Source organism: Gallus gallus, chromosome 22 (genome assembly GCF_016699485.2).
Source record: "Gallus gallus isolate bGalGal1 chromosome 22, bGalGal1.mat.broiler.GRCg7b, whole genome shotgun sequence".
NCBI classification, from domain to species: Eukaryota; Metazoa; Chordata; class Aves; order Galliformes; family Phasianidae; genus Gallus; species Gallus gallus.
Window position 1 is genome coordinate 2150129 of NC_052553.1, and position 19207 is coordinate 2169335.

The 19207-nt window shown below is 45.0% G+C and overlaps 1 protein-coding gene across 2 annotated transcripts in view; it reads left to right on the top strand.

Moving 5' to 3' along the window:
- KCNU1 (potassium calcium-activated channel subfamily U member 1) overlaps positions 1-19207 on the top strand; it is a 73820-nt gene that overhangs the window by 22397 nt on the left and 32216 nt on the right. For both annotated transcript variants that reach the window (XM_040651520.2, XM_046903401.1), the window contains exons 2-9: positions 13833-13949; positions 14343-14404; positions 16158-16248; positions 16937-17048; positions 17649-17724; positions 17859-17934; positions 18232-18402; positions 18822-18913. In XM_040651520.2, coding sequence (XP_040507454.1) covers positions 13833-13949; positions 14343-14404; positions 16158-16248; positions 16937-17048; positions 17649-17724; positions 17859-17934; positions 18232-18402; positions 18822-18913 — 797 coding nt within the window. The remainder of the gene's footprint in view (positions 1-13832; positions 13950-14342; positions 14405-16157; positions 16249-16936; positions 17049-17648; positions 17725-17858; positions 17935-18231; positions 18403-18821; positions 18914-19207) is intronic.

Genomic DNA, 19207 nt, shown 5'->3' on the forward strand with positions numbered 1-19207 from the left:
AACGCACTGACCTCCAGTTGATCTCAAGAATGATATTATCCTATCCATTTCCTAGCAAATTACAGTTCATTTCAGGAATGCATTAAACTATCAGATCTTACTTATGGGCTTTTAACTCCAAATGAGCTTTGAGACCAACTAAATCTCCAATGGAGCTGTAGTCTCCCTCACTGTGTGGAATAGAAGTACATCTATGCTGTAATGACAGCATAGGTTTATGGGGTTTGGGGGTTCTTTTGTGAGTTGGATTGTTTGTTTGTTTGAATTGCTGTTTGGTTTTGGATTATTATTATTATTATTACATTCAAGTTGGACTGTAATAGGTGCAGGTTTCTGTACCTAAGGTAGAACCTGTCCTTTTCCTCCCTGGAATTGCCTATAAGAGAATTCCTGGGGGTGTTTCTGGCAATCCCAACTTATTTCTTCTGGTTCTTCTTTGCTGCCATGTTAAGGAGTGGTTGTGTTCAGCAGGGGATACAGAAAGCAGTGCCCTGACTTCTGAAGCTACCTGCAGAAGTTGTGCTTTGAACTCTGCTTTAAATGAGCTCATGCTTGGGCACAGGAAAGTTCTAAGCACTAATCTTTGCAGCTGATGCATCGAAAACAACCAACCCAACCATCTCCCCCTCCCTAACTGTACCAAATTCCTATCTTTTGAGCACAGAGGCACTGTGTGATGTCTTGCAAAAGGATAGGATACTGCACTTAACTGAGGAAAGTGATCCTTGTGTACCTGCAAGTGCTGCCCTTCTATCGTCAGAATATGTCCAAACCATTCAATGGTGCTCATGTTTGCATGAAAAGGGGTGGTTATGCATAAAAACCTGTCAAATCGTGGAGAAACAAAGTTGCTGTGTGTACAGAGCTGCATGTTATAAATTAAGCAGCTCTGGACCACTTCTCATAACACAGCTGCTTAGCCCAGACACTGAGATCCTTCACTGTACTGAGCTCTCATCAAGCTGATGGGTCTACTCATCACCTGGGGATGCTCAGCTCAGTGCTGCATCCCACACACAATTCAGCTGCTCCATGTTACAGCTGGCTGGTCCCATAGTAAAGTTATGATGCTTTCTCCGTACCAGCTTCCTATTGATGGGATCAAGGCTCAGGAAGCTTGGCTGTCTTTCATAGAATAATAGTATGGCTTGGGTTGGAAGGGACCTCAAGGATCACGAAGCTCCAATTCTCCTGTGCAGGCAGGGCCACCAACCTCCATATCTAATACCAGCCCAGGCTGCCCAGGGCCCCATCCAACCTGGCCTTGAAGACTTCCAGGGATGGATGGGGCATCCACAGCCTCTCTGGGCAGCTATTCCAGCACCTCACCACTCTCATAGGAAAGGACTTCCCCCTGACAGCCAACTGAAATCTTCCCTCCTTCAACTTGGAGCCATTTCCCCTTGTCCTTCTATTATCTATTCTTTCAAAGAGTTGAGTCTTTGAGGAGCACTCTGCAGCTTGGGGAGTGATGGGGTGCAAAACATGAATGTGTTCAGCTTGCTAACAGATACATTTTTCTGCTAAATCACCGCTAAGGTTCATACGTTTGTAAACAGATCTCATCAAGCCATCAAAACAAAGTGGGATGATGTGGTATAACTTCATGGTAACCACCCATACATCCTATTCAAAAAGCTCTGTTTGAGGAATCCAAGACCTCTGGGTCCCCAAATTTAGTCCTGGGCCACAATTGTGGTATTTTAAAGACAGGTTTTCTAAATCTAAAAGCAGAAATGAAGCTGAGCAGAATGTGGGGCTTTTCCTTCTGGAGTCAACATAAGATTGATGAAGTGGTGGATAATGTTTAACAAAACAAATGCACCTGACGGCAGCCACGTATCCATCCAAAGGAAGCAAGGGCAAGAGTGATGCATTTTAAACCAACTCCCAGCTCTGTCAGTAACAAATTAGACTTGTCACATTCTCCAAACAGTTTCAGAGAGAACATTAACAATGTTAATGACCTGCGGTCTCAGCAGGAGAAAGAAGTTTGCATCTTGTTCCAGGAAAGCATGGATGGATTGCAATTGTTTCCTTCCTGAGACTGTGGGTTTTTCACAGAGTAAATAATGTAAGCAATTGTTTGGTTTAGAAATTTAGAGTAATTGGTGGTCGTTATGCCCTTTTAAATGTGTCAGCGTATGCATAATGTGAGTCACTTGCTATCAGATTGCAATAAGACAACCAGGTCCTTTCTGAACATGGCATGCCAGCAAGAAATCCTTGGCACTCAGCTCTGGGTACTGAGATGTTAGAGTGTGGGGCTTCGTGTTTGTCCATGTGTGGTTTTTAACTTAGAGAACTGAATCAGACCTTATGTGTGTGTGGGAATGAGGGAGGAAGCAGGGTGTGCTGCTCCCCACTGTTGTGGAGTTAAAGCCTGTTTTGCTGCAGGTTTCTGCCAGCTCATTTGGAGGCCATAGATGTGTTCTGGTTTATTTTCCATATCCAAACGTTTATCAAGGAAAAAAAATACTGCTAAAGCAGAGCACTGTATGAGAACTTCCATCTTAACAGTACAGTGAAGATCAGAATGGTGTTTTCATGCCATGTGCTGCCTCATTGCTCAGCTTCCCTCCAATGGACAGAGGATTGGGAACAGAGCTGTGCCCCATGCAGAGCAACGGGAGCGAGAGAACTGCTTTTAAATGTTTCCCCCTTCAGGGGGTGCTCCTATCTGATGTCTGTAGGACATTCCTGCTGTTGTGCAGAGGACATCGGGCTCTACCATGAGTGTATAACCCCCTATGGTGAGACCCTCATGTAGGCATGGTAATAACATCATATAGTTACGGTTCTCCTTGTCATTTGTCTAAGTTTCTGACTCTCTCTGAACCAAAATACAGGACAGAATTTGAGCTAATAATGCCCTGTATATCCTTTCAAGTGCTTATGCCTGTGAAGAAGGGGGGGGGGGGGGGGTGGGGGGGGGGAAGCAGCATTTTGTTTTTCTTCTAACAGCCTTATTGCATTACCTTCCTTTGCTCAAGGTCTAATTCAAAGTAGAATACTTGATGAGGAAATGTGTTCGTTGTCAGGTGCACAAGAGAATACAGAAAACAACATACCTGCTTCCCCTAATCTCAGTAATTATGCCAATGACCCAGACATGGAACATGTAGCAGGGAGAGAGAAAGAGAAGCTTGAAATGATGAGTTGTTCAGGTTGCAGCCAGCTGGTAATTAATTCTGCAAAGCAAACTCTGTAATTACTAAAAAAGTAATAAAACTTTACCTTACATTAAAGACCATAATAGGTTTTCTAAAAGGATTCTATTAAGTTTAGTGCTTTAGGAATGTGCTGTTTATAAATGCAAGCCTTGCAAAATGTCAATAGCTTGGTATGTACCTGGGAAATCAGGCAGCTATATAAGAAATAAACACATTTAAAAATACATTCAGAAATTATTTCATTGATTAAATTAATTACGTTATCTTAATGAGGCTTGCTGTGCGTAATCATGCCGATTCACAAAGCTCTGAAAATAAAAACCATCAGCAGAAAATGAGCACAAATCAAGGGAAATCTGCTTGTTTCCACTTCAGAACCCAAAGGAAGGGAACTTTTGCCCCTCTGAGGGAGAGCTGTGAGCTCCAGGGCTGTGGGGCTGCGATGGGGGATGCTCTCAGGTGAAGCTGCCACCCTGAGCTGCAGTGACCCACGAGTTCTGGCTGTAGCTGTAGCTCACCATTTCTGCTTGGAGTTCAAAGCATTCTGTTGATAAGAAATGGGACTATTTCTTTGCTGTGATGTCTGCTCGTGTGACAGCAGCAGGTCTGAGGCTGCAGCACAGCCATCCAGCAAGGTACCCTTATCTCTTGTTCTGCTTGATTGGGGCTTTTGGTCTGGGACTGGTTGGGAGATGAGATGACAGAGGTACGGGCATGGCAATAAGGAGAGCATTCACCTGAGTTGAAATGTTTCCTCTGTAAGCAGAAGAGAAACTGGAATTTTCTGGTTACTCTGGGAGAACCATCATTAAAAAAGTAAAGCAGAGAATTTGTGCATGACTGAGTAGAAACAGAGGAAGAAGTACAAGGAAGCTCAGTGTAACCTGCCAGGCTCCGTTCCCAGGCCCAAATGGAGTACTGCATAGCTCCTGCTTGCAGGCAGTAACTGTTACAGCTTTACAGTGAGAGAAATGAGAGCGGCCATTCCCGAAGGACAGGAAAGCATCTCGAGGTATGACAAGCAGTTAACAATACGGATAGCATCTGTCTGGGTTTTTATCATGATTTTAATTTGCTTTCCATTCACAAGGCTCGCTTGTAGGGGAGTGATATTGGAACGCGTGTGAACCATAGACACAGATTTTATTACCAGCTCTGTGGTGCACCTACTGGAGAGAGAGGTTTATGAGAGGAAGAGAACACACTCACTGCTTTGTCACCTCCTGTATTTGTGCTCCAGGGTGGAAGAAGTAATTGTTTCTTCTAATAATAGAGGAAATTCTCAGCTGGAGTCACGGTGTTGTTTCAGCCCGTGGCTGAGTGATGCGGTCTGCAGTGCGTGGAGTCAGATCTGCCTTGCACTGCATGGTTTCAGGATTGCTTCCTGACTATCTTGCAGATGATGTGTCAGCGCTGGGGGCCTCGTGGCCATAGGGCTCCTTAAAAATGATGCACGTCCTTTTGTCACGACTGCAGAGCTGTGGGCAGCTTTGGCTCATGTTGCAGTCCTGGTAGGTAAATGTCATTGAATATCACTGAGATGTGGTAATAAGAAAAGAGACGCTCCCTTCCCACAGGCAAGATGGGGCTGAAAACATGCAGAACAAAGATCTGAGGGGCTGTTGCTCCTACACGTTCAGTGCAGATGTTGCCTAAGGCTGCAGAGAACTGTGCCAGTGGTGGGCACCACTGCCTATTGGGGGAAAGCTGCTGCTTCCTCATGGCAGCACTCCTCAGTCCTCCTTAGAAAAAGAGGCCTCCTTGGTCTTCAGCTGCTTTAATAGTGAATCTGGCTGAGCTGATGTGGGCAGACACAGGCCGGAAGTATGGATGCTCTGATAACCCATCCAAAGAGCTGGTAAACCCTTTGGAGGGAAGAGGTATAAAGCCAAGAAATGGTAGATATGGTAACTTCCAGATGTGGCAGCTGTCTGGGTTGGGATAGGAACACACACAGCAAAGCACTTTGTAAAGAACAGTATGCAATGTTCTGTTTATTTTCCCGCATACAAACAACTCATGTCCTTCAAAGCAATAGAAGATGGCAGCTGGGAGAAAGAGTCTGCTGCCTCTTACTGACTGCTCCCGGTGTCTGGGGCACCAGCCTCAAAAGGCACATTTCTCCCTTTATCCTGAATGATTAGTATTCAGGTCCAACAAGTGTATGTGCCACGTTACTGAGAAGCCATCGCAGTGCAACTCGATGACATTCAAACAGATTCTGAAAGGACTTTATATGAATTTCAAAGGGGTTTGGATCACGTCTGCCACGGACTGCATGAAAAATGCAGTTGGGGTCACGACGTTTACATGTTTTCATGATGTTTATATCGAAGTACTGTGCTGTCACTCTGTTGTTAGTTAAGAGATGGGAGCTGGAGCCTGGGGATGCTCAGGTACTTTTGATTTTGCTGCAGAGTTATCATATTAATTCTCTGAGTGATCAGAAGGGGAAAAACACACAGAAATAATGTGCCAAAGATAGTTTAAGCCTCTGATTATGAGATATAGCCCAGGCAATTTGATTCAGTTTTCATTCCCGAGGAGGTTATTTGGCCCTAAATGGGAACCACTAGGTTCTAGTCTTGTAAATAACCAGCTTTATTGCCTATAACTGTGTTTAACAGTCTGTGAGAGCAGAGATCTCCAAATGAGGGTCCGTGGTAGCAGCAGGATGGTAGGGCAACACTTCAACCTCAACCTGTGTCTTACTCAAGGGGTAAGAGACTTCTCCTCTGCCCATTCTTATGATACAGAGGACAATCTTAAAGAATGACCCCTAATTAAAGCTGTAGAAAAGGAAGCGAATGCAGAGCAATTGAAAGCAGTCTCACTTGTTAATGCAGTTTCAGATGCTGTTCTTCTCTACAGAAGCCTTTCTCTTTGTCTCTGCTGGGCTGCTCACGTTATGTATGGCTGTTCATGCTGTGTACCTCATGTATGTTGCAAAACAGCCATGAAAGGAAGGCGTACAGCATCGTACAATTCCAACTAATTTTGTCCATGATGCATTCCGTGAGCCATCATACTAAGGAATAATTATGTCCATATACATCTTGTTGGTGTCCCTGCTGATGACTCGATGTGTTTTGAGAACTGCAGAGAGAAGAAAACTCACCTTGTAGCTGCATTCCGAGGGGCTGCAGCCACTTCTAACAGCTCAGTGGATTCACAGCAGTATGGAGCTCAAAGGTCTCCATCTGTGTTTCCTTGTCCCAGCCACAAACCTCTGACTGCAGGATCTCATCAGTATTCCTGCTGTAGGACCCGGTGTCAATATGGTCTTTGTTCCCTGAGCTTAAAAACCAGCCTGTTTTCACTGCTGACAGCTTTATGGAAGCTGCTGTAAAGTTTTGCCGGTGCTCCCTCTGCCTGCACCAATGAATCTACATTTCCCACTACAGAAAGATTGATAGTGGGCTATTTTTATATTCTCAGCCAGATTTATGCATTCTGCAGAACCATATGAAGCTAACCAGGTAATAAATGCATGTATCAATGAATGTGCACAAATCTATGCCAACTCTTTTTGAATCTCTCCCTACATGCCACTAATTCTGCAAAAGAGGAGCTTTTGGAAGGGAAATAACACCTTTTATTTTATCTGTGAGTGTTGTCCTCCGTGGAAGGGATGTATGCAGAAAGGTACATTAAGCTCAGTCAGAAGGAATGAGTTCTGGTGGTCAAGCAGTCCCAAATTGGGGCAGTAATGCCCCCAGGGCTCGATCCCAACTGAAAATCCCCTTAGCTCTGACAGTGCTGATGCTTCCATGTGATCAGTGGAGATCTTCCATCTAATAGGCACTGCAATGGGCTGCCCAGGGAGGTGGTGGAGTCACCGACCCTGGAGGTGTCCAAGGAACATTTGGACGTTGTGTTGAGGGATGTGGTTTAATGAGAACTATTGGTGATGGGTGGATGGTTGGACTGGGTGATCCCATGGGTCTTTTCCAACCCCGGTGATTCTATGATTCCAAGAGGACAAAATGGATGAGGAAATAGAGGGAGAATAGCAAAACATTCTTTTTTAACTTGAATTACTTTCCCACTGCCACACTCCTGTTGACAGAAGTGCAGCAGCCAGAGATGAGAGGTTTTTAAAACAGTCTTTGGTGATGTAGCATTTATACTTAGAAAATAATTATTCTTCAAAGATTCCTGAAAAACAGAGTTTAGGTGTTTAATGATTAAAATCCTGATGTCCTTGGATATAAAAGTTAGATGAAAGAACTGCCAGGGATCTTAATGCAGCTGAAATGCTAAACATAAAGGGAGCAGTAATGATCAAGCCTGAGGTGATTACATTCTCTAATTAGAACACATGTATCATTTAGGCATGTTAATCTTGGTCTGTCTAATGTGCTTTGGTTAGAATAACCTACATCCAGAGCAAACTGCTTTGATCAGAACAGCAGCACATGTAGCACTGTTTGTACCACACCTGCACTGCCTCAGCCCTCAACAGCAGAGGGGTGAGTGATGATGCTGAGCACAGCACTGGTGGTTCTGGCTTCTGTTCCTGGACTCTCTGGCAGCGGATGGCTGTGGGAGGATCTCCAGCCTCTTTGCAGTTCTGTCTCTGTGAGAGAGAAATACTGCTGGAGTGGGTTTTGCTCCTAGCAGTAACAACCCATGTATTTATTAAGAGAGATGTTGAGATACTTGTTTCCTTTTATCCATAATTTTCCTGGTACTGTAAATATGGGAATGCTTCAGAGCTTGTAAGTTTTAAATAAAGCTGGCAGCCTCCAAATGTAGGCTAGACAGTCGTGAGGAGAGAAAGAGAACACTTCACAGAGAGCTCCATTTAATTTACAGCTGCAACACCACTGAAATTAGCTGCAGTGGATGTGTGGAATGCAATCGTATCTCTTGGTGTCTATTGGTGCCTTGCAGTGAATGCCATAATAAAGAAGCAAGCAGGGATCCAACTGGTACTAGAAGTAGGTTCCTTAAAACAAAAAGCTTTGGGTAATGAGAGGTGCTGAAGCACTGTCAGCATAGATTTCTGCAAGGAGAGTTTGATTGCAGAGTGTTTTGTCATCACTACAGAAGGGAACGGGGAACTGTGGAGGTTTGGGCAGCGTGGTTTTGATTCCACTCACCTGCACAGCTCCAAGGAACAGAAATGTGTGTAATCCTCCTTTTGCTTCGCCTCCATCCTTGCACAGTCTGACTGCTTCAAAGGCCCTGTGTGTACTGACTGAGCTCAGAGACATCATCTGTTAGAGCCTGAGAAATGGTGATGTCCACACAGGTCTGTGTTTCTGAGGACCAAGCAGGGCTGCATGAAACACCGTGAGCATTTCAGCCTACAGAATCATTCTTGTCCAGAGAGAATAAGAAATGATTTCACTCATAAAACACCTGCATTGTGTAAGTAAGGAGCATCCCTGTGTAGTATCCATGGGTATGTTTGGCCCTATGTCACACAGAGTGTGTGTGTGCATTCATATCAGGCAGAATAATGGCCTTTCTAAGAAGGTATTAGTGGATTATTTCACTCTTGCTGCAGGTGCCATTAAGATGAGAGGCCTTGGCTCTCTCACAGTCAATTTGTCTAATGATAATTAGAGGAGCAGGTGATTTCTACTAAAGGGAAATGACAGACTGTCCATTAGATATAGATACGTGTTTATTAAATTGGAAGCCCAGGGGAAGCAGCCTGGCTCACTTTCTTCCAAATTTTGGGCCAGTCTGTTTTATTTTGCACCTGGAAGGTGCTCAGATCATAGTGAAACTGCGACCCAAGCAGGGATGAGGACAGCAGTGGGAAGGAGGCCGGGAGAATGCTGGATGTGATGTGGTCCTTTGTTTAATTTCCTAGCTTTCCTACCTAGACAGGCTCAGAAACAGAGAGAGGAAGAGATAACATAAGGATTTTGCCCTTAAGCTCTTTGCTTCTTCCATGTGTGTGTGTCACTCTATAGCAGACAGATGAGCAACCTGTTCTGGTCTCCTTAATCCCAGAGTTCTGGGTCTGCTGGTAGCCAGCTGCTTCAGTGGAGATGTAAGCTCTCCGCAGTGAACAATTAGAGAGGAATCTACCCAAAGGAGACATTTATTTGTAAGCCCTGCCAGCTATTGGTTTATGCTCTGGAGCAACCGGATGTATCTTTATTTTAATCCAGTCTGATGTGCCTGTGGATGTTCTCATTACTCAGAAGTTAAATCCTTTCAGGATGCGTCTTCCCCAGTTTGCTGCCTCTTAATCCTTCTCTCCTCACAGCCAAACTGGTGCACTTTATGATCAAGAGCTTCCTTTCACAGATCTAATGTAACAAGCTTACCACCCCCATCCACCCCCGTTAGCCAGATCTTCACTGGGATAGCAATTCAGGTTCTGGCATCTGCACATCAAAGAGGATGCTGAAAATTGGAAGGGTTCGTAAAAGAGCCACATAAATGATTCAAAGCCTAGGAAACATCTTTCTAGTGAAAGATACTAGGAGCTTGATCCACGTGGGCTATAGAAGAAGAAATAAAGAGGGGCTCCATCACAATGCAAACACAAATGCAGGGAAGGTGACTTCTGATAACAGATGGCTCCTCCAGCAGCAGATGAATAGACAGAGGGATTTGGTTGGAAGATCAGGAGAAGAATTTCCTGGGAAGATGGAGCCAGCATGAGAGCTGGGGGGGGGGGGGGGGAGGAAGTTTAAAATGTTAATTAACCACTGGAAGGATTTGTTCTTTTCTAGGAGATCTGTAATGCTGTCTGATGGAGAGCATTGCTTGATTCTACTTCTATCCTGCTGATTAGAGAGGAAGCAAAATGATACATCACTGTGAACGCTGCCCTTGGAGGGTGGCTGAGCGCTGTGCAGACTCGTTGCAGTGGTGGTGCTCATGGAGCTGGCTTAAAGCACCTTAAAGCACCAGCTCCTATGTCTGTAATGCCTGAAATCAGGTTCCTGCCAGCCAGCTTAGTTCTTTTATGGCCTTAATTTTTTTCCCAAAATTTTCCTACCTGCGGTTATTGACAGCACTGGGGGTGCAACCCCTGGGGAGGCAGGGCTGGAAATGCTCTGAATTCCAGGTGATTTTGGCACCAGAAATGAGCAGTGCTCGATGTCTCCTGGTGAACGTCCATAGTTTATCTCTAAACGTTTGCATCAGTGCAGCACAAACTACAGCTTAGGCAGATGAAAGAAACTAAGTCTGCTCTCTGTTGTGAGCTCCCTTTCCTAGCTTACACACCTCGCTGCAGACAGGGCAGTGTGTCAGTGCATGCTTAATAAATCGCTTCCTTCCTGCAGCTCTGAGCTCCTGCTGAGGGGCTGTGATTTGTTGGTCTGTTTCTGCTCCGGGCACAGCTGGACTGAGAAATCAGCCGGGGGTTGTGGGCAGCACCACAAAACGGGCAGAGGCTGCCATCTGCAGTCAGAGCCGCCCTACAGCAGCAGGGGAAGGAAGGCAGAGAACTGTTCAGCCTTTCCGTCCTTGACTTTGAGGCATCCCGGAGCCTTAGATGAGGAACTGATTGTAATTGTGTGGAGCTGGGCCCTGCGCAAACAGGGATGATGGCTGTCAGCTGTCAGACTGTCCCCAGGACCCCCCTCTCCATTCAAAACATCCCACTGGCTTCAATCATTCGTAGACTCCTGTGATGCTCAGCACGGGAGGGAAGGAAAGAGGAGGGCAGACGCTCAGCATTACTGTATTTATTAAAGGCTACAATAATACGTTCTTTGCCTCCCAGCAGTCTATTTGCTGGGCTGTTATTTCACCATTCTTTTGCAATTTATTTTTTTTGCTGGGCATGTTTTTCCCCAATTCAGGCAAAATCACCACTTCCATCCTCAGCTGTCCTGATTGCATGAAGGAGAGTCTGATTGCATTATTCATCTGCAGTGCTCATAAAGACTTTAAAACTCTTGACTAGACCAAAAGCTTTTGAGGGCGTTCTGTTTCAATAGAGGTGGGGAAGATTCTGCATGGACTGCTCACACCACGGCACTGTGGGTAGGATATCAAGGCCTGGTGGGGCAGGATGAGCTCTGGCTTTTACAGAGCACTTTCAGTGGACAGCTTGCTGTGCTGCTCTGCTTTGTCTTTTCCTTTGTCCAAGGCTGCAGTGATGCTGGGAGGCAAATGGGTTTTGTGTATACTCATGCAAAGGTGGCTGGACTCCAAGGCAATGCTGCCACATGTGGATATGACAGCACATCCATCCCAGGGTGGTTGTGTGCACAGTCTGGGAAACTTTGAACGTACCTATTGAAATTCTTCTGATTCAGAAGTCTATTAAACCAGAAGAAGGAAGAAAGGGGGTGATCTGATTAAATAAAGACTAGGGAAAAGGTCAGACTGTCCTTCATCACCAACAACTGGGCGGTAACCAGCAGGACAGCAGGCTAAGTGCATCCTCTGTCTGACTCACGTGGCCAATCTTGTGTTTATTCACTGTCTCTGTCAAAGCTCTCATCATGACATCTACTCTTTCAGTGCCAGGGCATCTTGCTTGTATTTATTTTTTGAGCAGCATCAGGACTCCATCCAAAAGTGGAATGGAAATTCCCAGGAGAGAGCTGCAGTATGTCTGTGTTGCAGCTCGTGAGAGGAAGCGTGAAGTGGGGTCTGAATGGATGAGTCTTGAGTGCCATGTGTGAGACTTCACAGGTCTGGATAAGCAACTTATGTTTATACAGCGAGTCTGTGCGAGAGCCAGCTCTATAAACTGAGAGATTCCAGAGAGAAAAAGTACCTTGATAATATCACTGCACAGACACAGCTCTAAATGGGAACCTCCATTCAGAAGCTCCCATTGTGGCCGTGGCCATCCCCAGACCTCAGCCTGAGCACTGAGGTCACTGCAGCATCACAAGAGCAGTGTGTGTTCTAGAAGGTCAGAACCACAACATAACATGGCAGAATCTGACCTCACCTGTGCACTGCGCTTTCAGTTGGCTTCTATTTCTCCATCTCTTTTTATTTTCCTCGGAGGCCTGCTTACCATTCTGGCTTTCAGGTCCATTCGATGCATTTATAGATTCATCCTTAAGCAAATCTGGAGAAAAAAGGTGAAGGTAAAGTCGTCTTGGCTTATTTCCTATGCTGTGTGTTGATGTGAGAATTGAGGAATTGCATTTGGTATGGAAGGAGTATGGGCTTGGAAAGCTTTACTCATGTCTTAGTGCTCTGGACGTGGCATATTGAGTTTGGTTTGGGAAAACCCAGATGCACTGCTTTTATTTTTGAGCAGATTACTTGAACAGGTTAGTGCCTTTGTGTATTACTCTTGTTCTCCTTTTAAGAGGAGAGGGCAAGATGGTTCTTACCAACGTAGTTGTTACGAGCTGTGCAAACATACACAGAGGAAGCTCAGCTCATACACATGCAGATAAACACAGGTGCACGCACAGCACTAGAATGCTGGCCTTTTAATCGTGACCACAATTACCTGCATTTGCATGCAGCTTCCAATTCTTAAACACACAAGTTGATATATGCAAATGCACAGCATCACAGAAATGAGGAATTATATGTACATGGGCAAGCCATTTCTCAGTAGCGTGCTTTCCCATTCTGTATACTGGAAGTACTGGGGGGATTGCCCTAGGAAGCTGTTTTTCAGTCCATTGGGTAGGTGCTTTCATGTGTTCTGCACTGAGTGGACAAGGATGAGGTTAAGCGTGCTGAAAAAAAATCCACCACCAGACCTTTTGTCCCATTGCTCCCTATGTGTACTATGAAGCTTTCAGAAGGTATTAATAGCTCTGGAGGGTAACACCAGGATGTTCAGATGACACATCCAGGTCACTTATTTGCTTGCTGGGTTGCAGCATCGTTTGTAGGACTGCAGAGCTTTCTCTTTGTGTCACTTCAAGTTGCCTCCAACGACTGTCACAGCCCGTTTCTCTCCATCACTTCCAAGGGAGGGCTCAGTGTTCTCATCAGCTCACCTGGGCTGTATGGGCAGAAGATAAAGGGAACACCTGCACTGCTGGCAAGCAGTAAGCAGCTCTGTGTGCCAAAAAGTTAATCTGATGCTCTGTTGTTCTCTTGGCTGCTGGAGCAGAGGTGGGGTTTAGTTCTTAAGCATCAGCTCTTTGCAGGCTCTGCTGCCTGGGAAACTGAGTGTAAGAGAAGAAGGGCCAGTAAAGTATTTCCCATTACAAGCAATGTTTTTACTGGTACAGGTTTACAGGTTTTCTGGCATTGAATAATGTGTGTTATTTGTTACGGTTATCAATGACTGTATCTGTGAGAGGACAGAGTTGTACTCAGAGCAGAAGCTCATCAGAATTAGCTGAAGCTATACAAGAAAAATGCAATGAAAACTACATAAATGAATTCACTGCTGGCATAAGATGGGAAGGGTGAGGAAAGTAATGGAGAGGCATTGTTATCCTCTTCCTTTCGGGCTCAGGTTATGAAGCAATCACTTCAAGCTGATGAGAATCAACTAATATTGATGCAGCTAATAAAGTGATGGTGCATCCGTGGTGGGAAGATCACAGTGAATGTCTGCACAGCATGCCCTCTGTGAGGTCTGGGAGGCATTCTGGTGTGCTTAGCTGAAGGAAGATGTGCTCCTCTTGCTTTTTTTCCTTCCATCACTTCAGATTTGTTGGTGGCTGTCTGTGTTTGCTTTAATTGACTTGGGAAACACTGTCTGGCATGGCCAAAGATAACAATCTTTGTTTTTTCTGTTAGAACAAAGACATCTGGTGGTCACAGAAAAGGAAACAAAGATCAGTCTACTACATAAGAATCTTCTCTAGGCAGATGGAAATGATGCTATCAGCTCAAACCTCCGTGGGACGTGTATTGGTGAGTAGAGCAGTTAGCACAGGGCTCCTCTTCCAATGCAGTGAGGGATGTGTGCCCTTCTGAGTCATAGAATCATAGAACCATAGAACGGCCTGGGTTGCAAAGGACCACAATGCTCATTGAGTTCCAATCCCCTGCTGTGTGCAGGGTCTCCAACCATCAGCCCAGGCTGCCCAGAGCCACATCCAGCCTGGCCTTGAATGCCTGCAGGGATGGGGCATCCACAGCCTCCTTGGGCAACCTGTTCAGTGCATCACCACCCTCTGGGTGAAAAACTTCCTCCTAATATCCAACCTAAGTCACAGACAGACAATAAAAGAGGTGTTATAGATGGAATCTGTATTACTATCAGAATAAGCCTCATAACGTCCTTTTTAATGCATGTGTTTCCAGATGATACTGGTGTTTCTTCTGAACATTGGCACGCTCATCATTTATTTTATTGATCTTATTGAGTAAGTACATCCCTGACGTTTATCCCAAAAGCTTGTTTAAGCAAACGGTAGAGAACCCAAGCTGATGTGTTTTCTTAGAGCTGTTTTTTGGCTGCAGGTATTTGACAGGGGAGCCCATGGGTGCTGTTATGTGGCAGCATGTATCCTTCTGTCACAGCTGCTCAGGTGTTGGTATATGTAGTTCTTTGTCTATGCCTTCAAGCCTGGGTTTTCAGAAGAGCTGTGAGACAGATGACAGAGTCCTACAGCTGGAAACAGGCTTTGAAAATGGTCCCAAACCCATTTTGAAACAGACATTTTCAAACTATTCAAAGCCCAGCTGTTCCTATTGCAATATTTAGAGACCACTAAGCTTTTAATAAAGCTCATCACGCTCTACCCAAAGCTCGTTTGAACATCCAGCCATGTTTGGTACCCAAATGGGAATGGAGTCCTTCTCTGAAGTCTGGATTTCTGTAAACAATGTGATGGGAGTAAAATAACAAAACTGCCTAAGAAAGCACATCGTTACCTCTACCCATCTCTGCCTAAATGCATACATCTTATAGAACGTGCTTAGGGGTAAAAAGATATTGATGTGTAAAGCCCTTTGATTGATTTAATTTGCCAGAGCATCGTTCTCAGTGCTTTGCTTGGGCTGGTGCACAACAGTGGAAAAATAAAATGGAATCATAAAATGAAATAAATAAAATATAAAAGCTGCGGAGCACTCTAAGCTGAATTCAATCAGCAGGGGTAAACCTGAGAAACAGAATTATACATCAAGAGCAATCCAATATTGTGTTCAGTCCCAGGGCATTATAAATCTGACGAACAGCTAGGAATAGCTTCAGAAGGGAAAGAGTTTATTTCTTAAGGAATAAACAGGCAGTTAATCCTTTCACATGGAGCTCTTTCCACGAATAGCATTGCACCTGGAGGTGAGCGTAGGCGTTCACCTGGGCTCACTTATGGGACTGATTTCCCTAATTGTGTTTCTGCTTTCCAAATCTTCCCTGTATAGAGGAGGAAGAGGGGTCTCAGGGGGCTCAATTGATGTGTGTGGCTGATTGCTCTCCTGGGGTAGGTGGTGTCACTCGGTCCAGTGTCCCTGGCTGGACCAGGTGATGCTGGTGGGAGAAGCTCATCCCCTCAGCTTTCCACTGCCAGGTTTTGCCCCTGGTGTCAGCCTACACCATTGCACTTTGTCTGCATTCTCCATGAGCCTCTTCTGTGCAAGGCCATTGGGCTGGCCTGGACATATAAATGAGCAGTATGAGCTAACCTGGCAGACTGCAGGAAGCTCTTTGGTGCTTTGGCTGCTCCCTTGGCAGATAGAACTCCATGTTCAGCAGCTGTTGGGTGAGAAATCACTGCAAGATTTCCCAGTTCTGCTGACTAAGCAGAATGCAAACAAGTAAAGCAATCCACGTGAGAAAGGTGAAATAGTTTTCCCGGAGAACAGAAGGTTTTTTTGCTTAAGCACACTATGGATACACAAAATCCAAACTTTCCAGTGAATTTGCATGGTAGATAAATAACATGGCTTGAACATGCTCACTAAAGCTAACAAAAACCCTCTCCAACCATCCCATAACTCAGTGAGGAAGTGGGAATTTAAATCACACGAACTTGTGAATGTGATTAAATTCTGCTTCAGTCAATATTTCATCATCAAAACATGAACTCAAACCAAAGGTTACCCTACAGCCAACGCACCGTTTTCTTTCTCACCCTTTGTTCCCCCTGGCTGTGATGTCGGCTTTGCCCTCAGAGCAGAGCAGCTCCCGTACTCCCTTCCAGCCAGAGTCATCTATGTGGATAAATTCTTCAATGCTTTCTTCGTCTTTTACTTTGGATTACGGGTAAGTGCACTGCGTAGGAAAGGTGAGTTACAAACAATCTGGGAGCAGCTGGGGTTTTTTCACCTTTTTCTGTGGTTATTTTCTGCCTTTGGGATGTGGTTCTCCCCAGCATTTCTGCAGCATCCCCCAGCTCACACGTTAGCCATGTCTGTGTGCATGCCTTTAAAGCACGGAATCCATTGGTCAGGGCTCTCTTCAGCCTCTCTTGGACAAACTATCGGGCTGTGTATCATGTTAAGATGCCATTAGTTATATTAATGTAGAATACATTTTGATTGTAGCTCTGGAATAAGAATTTTTAGCCAAGTCACCAGAAAATGGGATTTTCCCTCTCATAGCTGAGGATGTGGTGTTGACCTGTCCTGAGCTTTCATGATTTGTTATGACTGATACAGCAGTTCTATAGAGAAAGGCAGCTTAGAAGAAGAGATGAAAGGGGCAGATGAGAAAGGGAAAGAAAGCATCATTATACCTCTGGGTCCAACCCATCACTGTGCTCTCAGGGCTCCAGCCCAGGCCTTTCTGAAACAATACAGGAATGTTAAGTTCGTCTCCACAGAAGATAAAGTTATACAGGAGGAATTAGCACTGCAAAAATGGGTTTCTGCCTCAGAGGTCTGCTTTTTTGCTCCGATGAGGCCAAAGATCACACACAGAACTGATGCTCTTTGATGTGATTCATCTTCAGTTTGTGGGGGCTGATGACAAGCTGAGGTTCTGGCTCGAGCTGAATTCTCTCGTGGATTTCTTCACCATCCCTCCAGTGTTTGTTTCTGCTCTCTTAAGGAAGAATTGCTTTGGTAAGTTAAGACTTGGAGATCGCACTTTCCTTACTTGTTCTGCATCCTACACAGAGACTCCTTTCAAATCTGGTTTGACCTGGGGGGGAGTTTAACTGCCCATCTGTTCTTTCATTGCTCCAAACTGTTCCTTGGCAGCAAAATTATTCCTTTCTGCTTTAAAAAAGAAGCCTTTAATTTTGCGGGACTTCCGAGTTACCAAACTCTGCCTCTATTCTGTCTGCGTGGCTCTGATATCTCAGCAGTCTCCGTGCCTGACCAACAGGATGAGGAGCCACCCAGAGGGGATGTAACTGTGGTACCCTGATTCCTGTGAATGGCTTTCTTGCATGCTTTGGGTCAGTAGTCCAGCAGATCTCTACGTCACTTAAGCCTTCAGGTTACAGCTCAGACAAATCACATCTCTTAATTTTTCTCATAATTCAAAGTGCCTTTGAGGTCACAAATGGAAATCCAGCGTTATCGAGGCTCTGAGTACAGAGCAGCAGTATTCCCTCTTGCTAGGTTTCAAGCACTGTTGAACGTATCTGAGTATGTGCAGATGCTCCACTTGTATAGATGGGTTTATTTTTTCTCATGGACTTTCCTGCCTTCCTGCAGGTCTGCGCTTTTTGAGAGCACTGAGGCTGTTGGACCTTCCCCGCATACTGCAGATCCTCAGGATCACCAAGGATGAGTGAGTTAAAGCCCTGCTGGGTACCCTCCGAAGCCCAACCTCCTCTCTGATGCCAGTGCTGTAGGAAGCTTTAACCATTGCCAGTGCTGTGTTACACGTTTAACATCCTGGGCTTTCTGCCTTCCTATCTCCAGTTACTCCATCAGGCTCTCCAAGCTCTTTGCTATGTTTATCAGCACGTGGCTCACAGCTGCAGGATTTATTCACCTGGTATGTACCATCAGCTGTATGTCCATCCTTGTCACCTTAAATCAGTATGGCCCTGCAAGCTTTGGGTTTCTGTTTTCCGTAATGAATGCAATACTCTCTTTGGAGAGAGAGAACCAATTTGTTGTACAACAAAGCATGACTTAGGCCAACATAGTTTACTTGAATATGTTGCCAGGTTTGGTGGCACTGATGCAGCACCAGCCCCCTCTGTGGTCATTCAAATAGTTTCAGATGGGAGATGAACTCGAACCAAAACCACTCTAAACTTCTTTCTCCTCTTTTCTCTGCCCTACACAGGTAGAAAACAATGGAGATCCTTGGGTCCAGCCTGTAAATTCCCAGCACATCACCTACTTCAGGTGCATGTACCTGGTCATGGTGACTATGTCCACCGTCGGTTATGGTGATGTTGTGGTTCAAACAGCCTTGGGTCGAACCTTCATTTTTTTCTTCATTATTGGTGGCTTGGTGAGAAACCTGTGTTTCTTTTCTGAAAATGGCAGCTGGGGGCAGAGAATGATCAGGGTTGTCAGCAAAGCTTTGAAGGGTTCCAGGCAGGGATTAGGCATCAATGAGCAAAAGCAGCTCTAACATTAAGTCCTTACTGGCATGGCTATAGAGTAATTTCCTAAGAGCTGGCAGGGCTTCTGGTATGCCTTTCTTCCTGGTTAGAGCCAAAATACTGGGCGAGATGAATCCAAGTCTATCGCCAGCATAAATCCATTGTCGCTGAGTTCTACAGTTATGCATCCTTGCCAGTGACTTTTAGGAATCCAAAGTAAATTTGTAGCTGTTGTTCCATGTAATATAATGCTCTTGAATTAATTTATCATGGTTGGGAGATACAGAACGGGCTCTGAGGAAGGTGGTGTTTCTTGATGTCTCAGGTCCTGTTTGCAAATTTGATTCCTGAAGTTTTGGAAATTGTTCAAAGCCGTAGAGGTTACAAATCCTGCTATGAAGTGGTGAGTGGGAAAAAGTAAGTATGGCGACTCCTTGGGTAATAAAAACCAGCCCGCTTTCTAGGTTGGGAACCAGCTCATAAGAAATTCCTAGAGTAGCTTAAATCAAATCCTGGAACTTACTCTCAGTTGCTCTTTACCTCAAATGAGTCTGAATAAACCTCCTCAGCAGTGCTTATTAGTGGGGGTTTGGTTTTCAAAGAAGGGGAATGAGGATGATGTGGCAGCCTCACTTGGAGATTGAGGAGCTCCATCTCCTTGGTGGTTTTTAGCCATCAGTGTCATAGGGGTTTTGTGTGTGAGTTTGTGTT